At 38.2% G+C, this 12297-nt stretch overlaps 1 protein-coding gene across 2 annotated transcripts in view; it reads right to left on the bottom strand.

Moving 5' to 3' along the window:
* Positions 1-11377, bottom strand: part of CHUK (component of inhibitor of nuclear factor kappa B kinase complex) — a 29233-nt gene extending 17856 nt beyond the window's left edge. Inside the window, exons 1-9 of one of the 2 annotated variants that reach the window (XM_074373770.1) lie at positions 11169-11377; positions 7604-7698; positions 5770-5884; positions 4991-5060; positions 4022-4110; positions 2764-2853; positions 2502-2626; positions 2130-2237; positions 1388-1523 (exon numbers count right to left, since the gene is read on the bottom strand). In XM_074373770.1, the coding sequence (XP_074229871.1) occupies positions 1388-1523; positions 2130-2237; positions 2502-2626; positions 2764-2853; positions 4022-4110; positions 4991-5060; positions 5770-5884; positions 7604-7698; positions 11169-11372 (1032 nt within the window). In that variant the 5' untranslated portion in view covers positions 11373-11377. The remainder of the gene's footprint in view (positions 1-1387; positions 1524-2129; positions 2238-2501; positions 2627-2763; positions 2854-4021; positions 4111-4990; positions 5061-5769; positions 5885-7603; positions 7699-11168) is intronic. The other variant, XM_074373769.1, reaches the window with a different exon arrangement.
* Positions 11378-12297: the final 920 nt, after the last annotated feature.

Here is a 12297-nt window from a genome sequence, read left to right as displayed (position 1 = left end):
TGAGATAAAAACCAAATTTTTTGAAGGGAACAAAGAACTAAAAGGTGTCACCAGGTGCTGCTTGTCTAACACATTGGGGGATGATTTATTTCTTGGTACAGTAGAAGAAAACCAAATCAAGAAGCCAGATACCTTTTCAATGTTAGCCAAGAATGACAACAACATGGGCTCAAATTCCTATTTAATAAAGTATAAAAAGATAGGAGTAAAACCTTACATAACGACTCTTTCTTGTTTCAATGTTAGAAACCCTATCTACTATAAGCAATCAACAAATGTGAAAAGGAGGGGAGGGTATAGCTCAAGTGGTAGAGCACATGCTTAGCATGCATGAGGTCCTGGGTTCAATTCCCAGTACCTCCTCTAAAAATAAATAAGTAAACCTCATTACCTACCCCCCCCCCCCAAAAAAAACCAAAAACCCAACAACAAATGTGAAAAGACCATAGATCAGAACTGTTTCTGGGTTTACAGCATAACAGAACCTTTTATTCACATCAAGGAATATTTACTGAGGAATCTAGTACATGCCTTGTTTTGTACAGAATGCCAGTAGAGGGACAGTGTGGTGGCAGGGTAGGCGACTGTTAATAAAAATAGTTAAAAAAAAAAAAAAATCCCAGCATTGCAGAAGACAATGTATATGGAGAGACATGAGTGGAAGAAAAGAAATAGAGAATATAGTAAATATGATTAAACTACAAACTATGAGGTAGAAACCATTCAGAGAAAAGGAGAGTTGAGTATGTGCCAACTGAATAGATGAAGAGATACAGAGAGATAGAGATCACTTAGGGCAAAAGGATAGCATCTGTCAAAGCACAAAAATGGATAACGGGCTTGATGGCATTAGGAGCAGTGAGTGAAGTAAAGGGTAAGCAAACAAGCACTTGGGTTGGGGTGAACCTGCATTAAGAAAGCCCCCAGAAGCCAAGCAGGTCACTTTAGGCTTGACTTGGTAGGCAAAAAAGAACTGTTAGCCTCTTGGACAAGAGAATAAAAAAGTGTTTTCAGAAGATGAGATAGGCAGTTCATGCTGCATGGTCTGTAGAATGGAAAGGAAGCATAGAGGCATGACAGCCAGATAGGAACATTTCTCACCAAACCAAATCCAGTATGATTAGACCTAAATGAATGAGGTAAAATGGCACTGACACGAAGAAGGGGAAAAATCCAAAAGATTAAAGGAGTAATCAACAAAGACCACTGAGATGTAAAACTGAGAAGGCTTACTAAAGAAATGAAAAATACCTCTGCTCTAAGAATATCATTTTCTTTTCCAAATAAGCATCAAGAAAAGATAATTAAAATATATTTATGCTCATTTTCCAAATAAATTTATTAACCTCAATGCAAGTCTTATGAAGTAGACCCTATTCAAACTGACCTTCAAATTCAGAATGTGATCCATTAATACAAAACATCTTGGCTGCTTCAAAGTAAGATCGACAGGTCCTCCTCTCTGCTGAGGATCCCAATTCAGCATCAACTGTAGCCAGTTTTCCATGGGTTCTACTATTAAACTAGAAAACATACAAAAATAGGATAAAAAATCATTATGTTCCCATTTTCCTTTAGTTTGTAAAAAAGGTTATTTTATAGGTTGTCCATTTCCTTTGTCACTATTCACCTGTCCCATTTTGTATCTTACTTTTGAATAATTCATGAAATGACAGGTGATAAACTTTTTTTCCATAAAAACAACCCAAAACTCACATATGCAAGTTAGTTACTGGCAAATCCAACAGGTGAGTAGGGTTCCATTCCCTAAGGAACTCACTTTACTGCAGTATCCCAAGAGTCTTCTTAGCACCTAAGCCAATCAGTTGAATGGCAGTTCTTGTTTCCACCAAACCTGTGCTGTCCAGTATGGTAGCCACCAGTCACAATTGGCTATTTGTATTTATATTGAAGTTAAATAAAAGTAAGTAAGTTTGAAATTCAGTTCTTCAGTCACACCGTCCACCTTTCAAGTGCTCAGACAGACTCACATCGCCAGCACACATATAAAACGTTTCCATCGTCACAGAGAGTTCCCCTGGATAATGCTATTTGAAACAGACAGCAACTCTGTTCTTTTACAACCCTGAAGAAACTGACGTGAACTTCCTCAACTGAAATATACATACCTACAAAGGCTATTTGGTTGAGGTAAATGGCTACTAAATCGAACTTCTCCTGACATTTCTTCACATGCAAATATACACTTTGGATCCTTCTTCTTAATCTTCTCATGCCTATAAAAACAAAAGCTACCTAAGTTGACAACCCAGTTCTCACAAACACTAAGCATTTTTGGTTCTACACTGGAAATTGACACAACATTGTAAACTGACTATAATTCAATAAAATAAAATTTAAAAAAAAAGAATTTTTGCCATTTAATTTTGTTTAATTATGTGTTTAAAAGGCAATTATACCATTTAAAGAAGGAAGGGAGAGCAGGAAACTGAAAATTTCCCTTCCCATTATGCATACCAAACTTCTTTTCCATTTCTTACCAGGTAAATGGCTGCAGATGATGCAAAAAAGGCCTATATCCAGCAATACATTCAAACACCATGGTCCCAAAGCTCCAATAATCAACAGTGGCTGTGTAAGGCTTATTCTCAAAGAGCTCTGGGGCCTTAAAGAGAAACAATGCTTTAAACATCAGCACTAAAAGAGAAAAGCTTTTTGATTTTTGAACTATTATATTCATGACCTTCAGAAATAAGAATGAGAATTTTGTACACTTAAATTCAAAAAAACAATATGTCTTACCAGATACTGCAATGTTCCCACGAAAGATGTACACAGACTTCCTTGATCAACATCTTTGGCGTATCCCAGGTCAATAATTTTATGCATAATCTATCAAATATTAAGTATTAAATGGTTGAGAAATTTGAAAAGAAAGGCAACAATGTCCTTACAAAGCTCTGGAGAGGGTGGTGGTGAAGAGCATGTGCTCTGGAATAACACAAAAGTGTTTTAAGCCTGAGCTCCACCACTTAAACAGCCATGTGATCTTGATCAAGTTACTTCTCTCAGTTTCCTACATAACAGTATTACTAACAATCTCTACTTCAAAGAATTGTTACTAGGATTCAATAACATAGTGAAAAAAAGTAATTTAACACAGTGCCTGGTACATGGTAAAAACTAAATACAGATTAGCTATTAATTTTTATTTTGGTATGTTCAGAATAAGCTTGATCCATTAAACTGGAAGGCAAAGGTGAGGGTGACTTCCAAACTTGAGGAAACATCATACCATCTTAGAGTGGACTGATGTGAGTAGACACCTATCTAACTTCAAGAATATCCTCACGTCTCTGGATACAAAAAAAGCAAATGGTGCAAAACATACATGTAAGGCTCCAAAGAGAATAAGCATCATCAAGGTTTCATCACCTCCAAATGACCTCTATCTTTACTAACTAAAGACTACCCAATCCAATTCAGTGTTCAGACTCTTGGCTTAAGGTCTTTATTGGAATGGAACTTGGGGGCTAGAAGCAAGAAAACTGCTCAAATTATTATGATAAAAATAAATATTTCAAGAGTCAATTCATAATTTCCCAAGATGACTGCTTTAGGAATCTGAGAAATCAAGGTTGTAAATTTTAATTAAATATAGAACTTAGGACTTTGGGGGAGGCAAATGAGTTTTGCTTTACTTTTCTTAAATAAGAAACGTAATTAAGTAAACTTTTTTTTTCCTTAAAGTAAAGCAGATCGAGGATGTGTTTTGGGGATGTGCTTTATAAGGATTAACAAATTACTTACTCACTGCCTACTATCTCTGCTAGATACTGTGCTGGAAAAACAGAAGTGAACAAGACACATGCAGTTTCTTCTACAACAATCTACTGCGTTGGCCGAGGAGATAAGCAACTAAACATAAAACCACAGTTCAGTGTAACAAGGGCTGTGATAGAGAAGTATAGAGTGATATGGAGACACCAAACCTCAAAGACTGACTACACCAGGGAGATTCTATTCAACTGGTTGGAATATTTCTTCAGGTTTCACTTACCTTTCCACCAACATCCTGAAGAACTATATTTTCTGGTTTTAAATCACGATGTATAATTTTGTTTACATGCAAATATCGGATCCCAGATCCTAAATAAAATTTAAAATATATTTTGAGGTAATAGAAAACACTGAATTAAAAAAAATCATCTCACATTTTGTACAGATCTGCTCTGATGCTCAAATTTATATGGACCATCATAACTACATGATTAGTGATAGTATAGCAGCTCAGATTTTCTCCACAGAAAATCCAGTAACATTAAACAAATACTGCAGAATTATAATATATGCTCTTTAACTAATGAAAATTAATATTAAAAAGAAATGGAACAAGCAATTAAGAAAAGCCCAAAGCCCTATATTAATTGCTGTATATTTATAGTCTTTCCCTCCCACCTAAATCACCCTCTTCAAGTAGACTTTGGTTTCCATGACCTAAGAAAAGCAGCAAAATAAAAATATATAGGGAAACACTGTCATGGCTTTTAGGTGTCCTCCAAGGGCCTAGGTCCTGGTTATTTCAGAGAGTTTTCAGGAGTAATTCTGTTTAAAAAGAGATTTCATCCTAAGAGTTGACTTGAGACCTAGGCCCACGAGATGCAATACCACTGGTAAATAAAGTTACTGTGTTAAGCAAGCAGGGAGGTGGGGTACTATTGAATAGGGTCATTTCACACCACTTTTTTTCCAGCAATTGGAACATCTATTAGCTGAATGGATATCTAGCCAAAAACAAAAAATAAAAAACGAAATATCCTAGTTTTAATTTAGCACCAATGATAACAGTTAAATTTTTCTGATAATTTCTTATAGATAAAAAATTTCATAAAGATAAAATTTCTTATAGTGAAAAATCTATGCTTTGTATGTACATCAAAAATTCTCCTTAATTCCCAAATAATACATAGAATCTTTATAGATCAAAGGGGCATAAAATTATGATGGTATTTTCATATCAATTACATACCTATATCACTCAGTAAAGAAAGTATCTGGCTTTCTTTAAGTCCACAGCAATTTTCTGGTTTGTTGAGTAGCTAAAGAAAAAAAAGTCTAAAAATGTATATTGCCAATATTTCTGGGCTGTAATAGTGACACATCAATCATTAATCACTATACTCTGAGAGAATATTCAAATAAGAAAAGAAGTCATGATTAAGAAAAGATAAGGGGGAAAAATTACCACATCTATACTGAGGACATGTAAATTTCATGACAAGGCTTACACAAGTAAAGATAAAGGGAGAAAGAATGAAATGACAAAAAAAAAAAGATAATAAAGATAACAAAAAGAAAAAAAAGATAAAAGGGAAAAAGTATTTGAAATTGAAAAAGGTTGAAAAATCTTACAGATATAAGTAAGAACAGCCATATCGCAGATTTAAAATGAGACAGGAAAGAAAGGTTTGCAACAGAAAAAACAACTTTTAAATAAACCCTTGAAACACCATCAATACAGTGCCATCCTGCAAACACCACCACCAACAAAAAATGCACGTTCTTAATCAGGAGTCAGCAAACATGGTCTGTAAAGGGCCAGACAGTAGGCACGTTAGGCTCTGCAGGCCATACAGTCTCTGTCACAACTACTCAGCTCTGCCACTACAGTAAAAGAGCAGCCACAAAAGCAGGTAACAGGCCATGGTTTACTGACTGTTATTCTAGATTACCGTGTGGAGTGGGGTTGAAACATCGCCAATAAAGTTCGTGATTTACTATCTCATCATCTCAAAACATCCACACTACCTTCCGGAGATCTCCTCCAGAACAATACTCCATTGCTAGAAGAGGCACATCATTAATCAAAAAATTCAATTCCTCAGGAACATCACAGGCCTTCACAACATTGGCGTGGTTCAACCTAACAAGGGGAAAACAGTATAATTAAAAATTTGTTTCCAATGAAAAGGGAATGAGTTTGAAATAGTAGTTAACTGGGGGGCAGTCAGGGGAAGAAAGGCTGACATTATTTATAATATTCTAATTTCTCATTTGTGTAATCAAAAATTAGTATTTGTTAAAAAGAAAATCTAGATAAAAAATACTATCACTATTACTACTATCACATTTCTATATGCCAAATAGTAAGCACTTTACATACATTAACTCATTTACTTGTCACAACAATCCTACTATAGATAAATTTATCAAGAGTCTCAACACACAGGAGAAAACTGAAACACAAATTGGTTAGGTAACATAAGATCACATAGTGAGCAGGCAGTCAAGGAAGGACTCAAATCTAGCAGTCTGGCTCCAAAGTCTGTATCATACTGCCTCCCCCATAATCACTTAAAATGTCACCTAGCTCTGAACACTTAAAATTTTGGCATATTTCCTCCCAGTTTTTAATCTGTGCACAAATACATTTTTTACCAATACTGAATCACATTACCTATTGTCTCCTAACATCTTTTTCTCCTAACTTAACAATATATCATCCCAGCCATCACCATCACCATCATCATGCAGTGGATCTCAAAACTGTAATTGATTCCCAGTGGCTAGAGACTTAAAGAAACACAATTCCCATGAATAGGGCCTATGAATTTACATCATTAACAAGCTTTCCTAGTGATTCTGCTACATAGCTAAGTTTGAGAACCAGTACAGGGCACCAAGAACAATGAAGTCAGAAAGTGCTTATTTCAAATCCAGACTCTATTACCTACCAGGTGTATGACTCTATGAGCTTTAACTTCCTCCTCTATAAAATAGGGATAATGACTAAATACTGGGCTACTGAGACAATTAGAAGAATTATTTGTAAGTACCTACTAGCACACTACCTGTGAAGGTTTTAAAATATGTCCAGTTCTCCCTTCAAGAACTTAATTCTGTTCCCCTTGAATGGAGGTTATATTTAGTGGCTAATTTCTAACAAATAGTAATTATTTGGAAAGGATAGAATGCGACTTCTGAGGAAAGACCATAGGTACATCAGCTTTCAACTTGCTCTCTCTCTCAGATCACTGACTTTAGGGAAAGCTAACTACCATGCCACGAAGACATTTAATCTTTGCTATGAAGAGGCTCATATGGTGAGAAACAGATGCCTCTAGCCAACATATATGAGCTTGGAAGTAGATACTCCAGCTCCAGTTAACATCTGGTGATGTTTCAGGAGGGATCCCCTGAGTCAAAACCACCCAGCTAAGTCACTCCCAAATTCCGAAACCACAGAAACTATGAGATACTAAACGTTTGTCGTTTTAAGCCACTACGTTTGGGAATAATTTTTTACGAAGCAATAGATACACTATCTAACAAAAGTAGGTGAGAGTAAAGAAATGAAAGTAGTGACTGTTATTTAATTATAAAATATAATAGAGGCGCACTGCCCAAGTTCCAGGAGAAAGAGATTCTGCTCTCAGAGAGCTGACTCTGGTAACACTTAGCTGACTTTTTAAACCCCACCTACTTAAGCATAATGTGATGTTATTATTAGAAATAGAACACATATATTTAATGAGAAAGAGAAAAATAAGTTCCCCAAAAGATCCTGAGAAGAATGGATTCCTGGCCTCCTTCCCTGGCTGGGTGCAGAACCGAGGAAACTTAAGTCATCAAGTACACTTACTTCTTCATGATCTGGATTTCATGGCACCACCGTTCTCTGTTTTTGGTACTGAGCTCCAGGCGACAAGATTTAATTGCTATTTTGAGATCAAGTTCCTGCCAAAATAGAAAATCAACAGAAAAAAAATTATAAATTACATTCTTGTGCAGATTTACTTGCTATCAAAGAAATACCAACCTGGGGAAACAAAACTCATTGGCTTTACTAATTAAATATATTTATCCACAGCACTCTTGAGCCAATACTTTTGCGAGATAAACCATGAGACTATTAAACTAATGCTTTAAAACTGACCTTCAAACACACCAAAGCACACAAGCAAAAAGCAGCTGATTCTGTAACAGATCTCTTCAGAACACTGTCTCATAAACACTGCTAAAAAAATACAAAGACCCTATCTCCCCAACAAACCCCTTTTTGAGCTTAGTCAAGACAACTAACAAGGGTCACAGGCTCCAGCATAACAAGAATGAAAAGAATAATTCAGGGATCCCTGACCTCAACAGCAAGAAATAGTTTTAATATGACCAAACTTAATACAAAAACATTCCAAAATTAGTTCCTAATCTTTACATTTCAAATTACCTAAAATAAAAAAATCCTAACAGCGATTGTACTTATGTTTCCATATCTATAAAATAAATCTGACAGCTCTTGCCTATGACTAGTAATTTAGCCAATCCTGACTAAAATTAAACCCAACCTGATGCACATTACAGGAAGTAGCCAGATCTCATCATATTCTAGCAATAGTAATAATGCAGCCCAGGAACAGGAAGCAACACAACTTGTATGGAATGGTCTGAAATGGGGGGTAGCTAGAGGTAAGACAGTTGACGTATAGAGAGAGTAAAGAACCAGGACAGACTACAAACCAGCCTAACCACATGCCTCGCTCCCTTCAACCTTTCTTTTGTTTTGAGTAGGTACCTGGTTACTCTAGGTCCCACGTAAGCTTTTACCACCACAGAGACAATCTGGTACAACCATGGACAACATTAAGCCCTAAATTATCTTCTGAATAAGGTAGGAAGTTATCTATTTCAAAAAGACCCCTACCTGTAAGATCCTTCAATTTCTCAGGTTATATTTTACTTACTCGGTGAGGGCCTTTCTTACTCTACCTTTTCACAAAGAACATTCTGTGGAAAGTTTATATATGCCCAGCAAACCTAACCAAACCAAAACAAAACGAGTTCTGTGTTTTTAAAACAATGGTAATATTCTGGAGATAGACAGTGATGGTTGCATAACAATGTGAAGGTACTTAATGCCACAGAACTGTACACCTAAAAATGGTAAAAATGGTAAATGTTATTTATATTTTACTGCAATTAAAAAACCGGAAAATACTAAGTTAAATTAATTTCTTTACTATAGGACTTCTCAGAGCTTTCATATGCTGATGTGGGTTATGACTCTCCAAATGAAGAAATATTACATGCAGCATTTATACAATGTATTGGCCAAAGTATCCTTTTTTAAAAGCATTTCACGGAGATTAGTTTCTCCAAACTATTTGTTTTCCAAACAAAATAGCGACGCTATTCCCTAGGAAGAGTTCTTTGGTTATTCTGCCATGCTTCCATATCACTTTACAAATATCTTCGATATACAGGTTACTACATTGTACTTAAAGTGTTTCTGTGTCTACCTTTTTCACTAGAGTTGAAATTTCCTTGAGAGCAGAAAATACAGTTTTTATTGATTCTGGTACCATCAGCACCCAGCACAGTAATCAGTTAAATAAACCATCTCATATCCTTTTCCCTTTCTCATTGTGATTTAATAGGTGTAGATGAACTATTGAGATATGGCTTCCATCAAAACACAAGGATCTTGAAATCTGTAAATGCAAAGCTGTAAATGGAAAAATAATGATGCTGTTTCCAAGTCTTATGACAGAGAACTTCTTCTGTTCTCACTACAGGCCAGTTGTCACATGTCCCATTCTGGGGAAGGACCACTGTGGACATCTGGAAAGTTACTGAGAGATTTCTAAGATTCTAGAGGAACCCAAATCTCTTCCATTTAAAAAGTGATGAATTCCATACAGACAGAAAGTAGAAAAGTAGTTGCCAGGGGCTGGGGGAGGAGAAGAATGAGGGTTATTGTTTAAAGGGTACAGAGTTTCAATTTGGGAAGATGAAAAAGTTCCGGAAATAGGTGATGGCTGTTGCACAACAATGTAAACATACAATGCCACTGAATTGTACACTTAAAAATGGTTAAAATGGTAAAATTTTTGTAATATACTCTTTACCACAATTTCAAAAGAATTGGATGTATTCATTCATCCCCAGCCAGGGACCAAGCAAAGTAGTCACAAAAGCATGCCAGCACGCATACTTCTTTTTCTTGTGACCAGGCTGATGGGCAGGTTAGATAACAAGGCCATAGGCAACATTCTGCTGGAGGTACTTGGCTGTTTCTCTCTCTACTCGTTGAGTGCCTTACGTCTGATGGTGAAAATTATTAAATTTACTACTTGTCTGGATGTCAAAGTACTTAATGCCTTAGTCCTTCAACTTCCTGTCTCCTTCTCTCCAAGACTCCCTCCTAAGCTCTATCTAGAAACCTACTTCACAAATATTCTTCAGTTCTATGAGTGACATTTGTCATTGTAACTGCCACACAAACAAGCTTATTCCTTCCAAGTAGATTCCCATCTACCCTACCTCCAGCTCTATATTCTAGCCTCTCTACTCACACCCATATTCCATAAGACAGCAAATATCATTCCTCCTCTTGAATTCACTTCTTAATTCGTAGGCCAATGCAAGCATTTTAGTAGTATCTAAATGGCTCAAACGTGATTATTAGCTGTTGCTACAATGGTTAAACATTCTCAACTAAATCAAAGCAAAATTCCCAAGTCTGATGTTAGCTGTGTTCCACCGGCGAAGGCACCTTACCCCCAATCTATCTCCTTCCCCTGTGAACCCATGATCATTTTCACTAGCTGATCCTCAAACGGTTCCCCACCTGGAACACACCCCCAATTCCAAAGCCTACCCAATGTGCCCAAAAGCTTAACCTTGGACCCATCATGACACCATCCTTGTCTACTCCAGTCCCTACTGACATCACATGGCCTCCAAGCACACATACAAACATACACTTTCCAACAGGCAGCCCCTTCTTGAGCCCCATCTTCTCACCCATTTGTGTTCACGATACACATTCTTATGTGCGCCTGCCTCACACACCCTGACATTTTCTACGTTCAGAGGGACACATACGCACCGTCACACTCTGTAAACACTTTGTCACATCTTCACAGTCATAACAAAAGTTTCCCCTAATAGCTCTAACTCACACACACTGACCAAGACCTCAGATACAACTCCGGACTCAGCTACCAGGCTCACAAACACAATCCCTCTCTCTCTCTCCCTCCCTCTCTCTCTCTGTCGCGCGCGCGCACACACACACACACACAAACACACAGGCTCACGATACTACTCAAGGTTTCACCGATAATCTCTCACATACTGACAGTCACTGTGTTCCACAGGCACTCTGACAAACACCCACCGCCGCTCCCTCGCGCTCCCCTCCTCACCCGATGCTGGTATAGGCAGACGTTCCCGAAGCCGCCTGTACCCAGTCGCTCTCGCATCTCCCAGGGCCCGCCCGCGCCCGGCCGCAGCCCCGGGGGCCGCTCCATGGGGCGGGAGGGAAAGCGACCTCGGGTTCCGCCACTGTTCCGAGGCCGGTTCCGGGCCACCGAGGCTCGCGCGTCTTTCTTCTCGCGAGAGGTATGCATCACTTCCGGTAACTGCGGCAGGAAAAGCCCCGCCCAACTCCTCCCCGCAGGGCGCGAGAGTCTAGCGGGCGAAAGGGTCCGGAGAGGAGGTGGGCGCCTTCTGTTCCTTTTCTAAGTTTCCTGGGCATTCTCCTGACTGAGAGAACTCAGATGTGTTTTTCTAGCCTTCAAAAATTTGAGCTCTCTCCAGACCCTATCTTCCCTTCAAATCACTTTCCAAACTAGTCTCGCCCGTATCCGTCTTTTCTAAACTTAACGCCTTCTCCACCCCTATCTACACTTCACCTTTCTTCAGACCTTTGCCATCTATCCTCCAGCCCCACCACCTGCTGAGTTGGTACTGGTAAATGATTTAAACTTTGCAGAATCCAAAAAACTAGAAATAATCCTGCGCTAACAGGCACCCTGATGCCTTAGGCTTCATAGTTCACTTTTTTTTCCTTAAATGATTAATCATCATCCACAGTCAGGCTCAGCATTTCTTTTGCTTGACTTCCTATACACCTGTTCCAGGATCTCCCCTGTAATCCCAAAATACTTAAGGATGTGACGCTGTTCCCGAGGAAAGTATGCTCCTCCTGACTCAGGGAGTTTTTCCCTAAATGCCTCACGGAGCTTGCATACCTCCAGTTACAGTTTTGCCAGCGCGGTAGTTCCTCATTGTGGGGATTGTTTCCGATGCAGCGCTGCAGAGTTGGTACAACAAGAAGGGCTTCTGAGTGGTGCCTTAGAATAGGAGAACTAGGTCCCTGTTTTGAGTCGGTCGTAAGCTTCACAGAACTTGGGGATCTCATCACTTCAAGTATAACATCAGCATAGAATCAAATTCTGTAAAGAAATGTGTCCTTTGCATGGTCATTTGAGCCTCCTTTGAGATTATGTGCACTTGGACCATAATTTGTGCCACCTGGCCTTTGAGATACTT

This window comes from Camelus bactrianus, chromosome 11, assembly GCF_048773025.1.
Source record: "Camelus bactrianus isolate YW-2024 breed Bactrian camel chromosome 11, ASM4877302v1, whole genome shotgun sequence".
Taxonomy (NCBI): Eukaryota; Metazoa; Chordata; class Mammalia; order Artiodactyla; family Camelidae; genus Camelus; species Camelus bactrianus.
The sequence above is the reverse complement of the archived record's forward strand: the minus strand, read 5'-3'. Positions and strand labels throughout refer to the sequence as shown.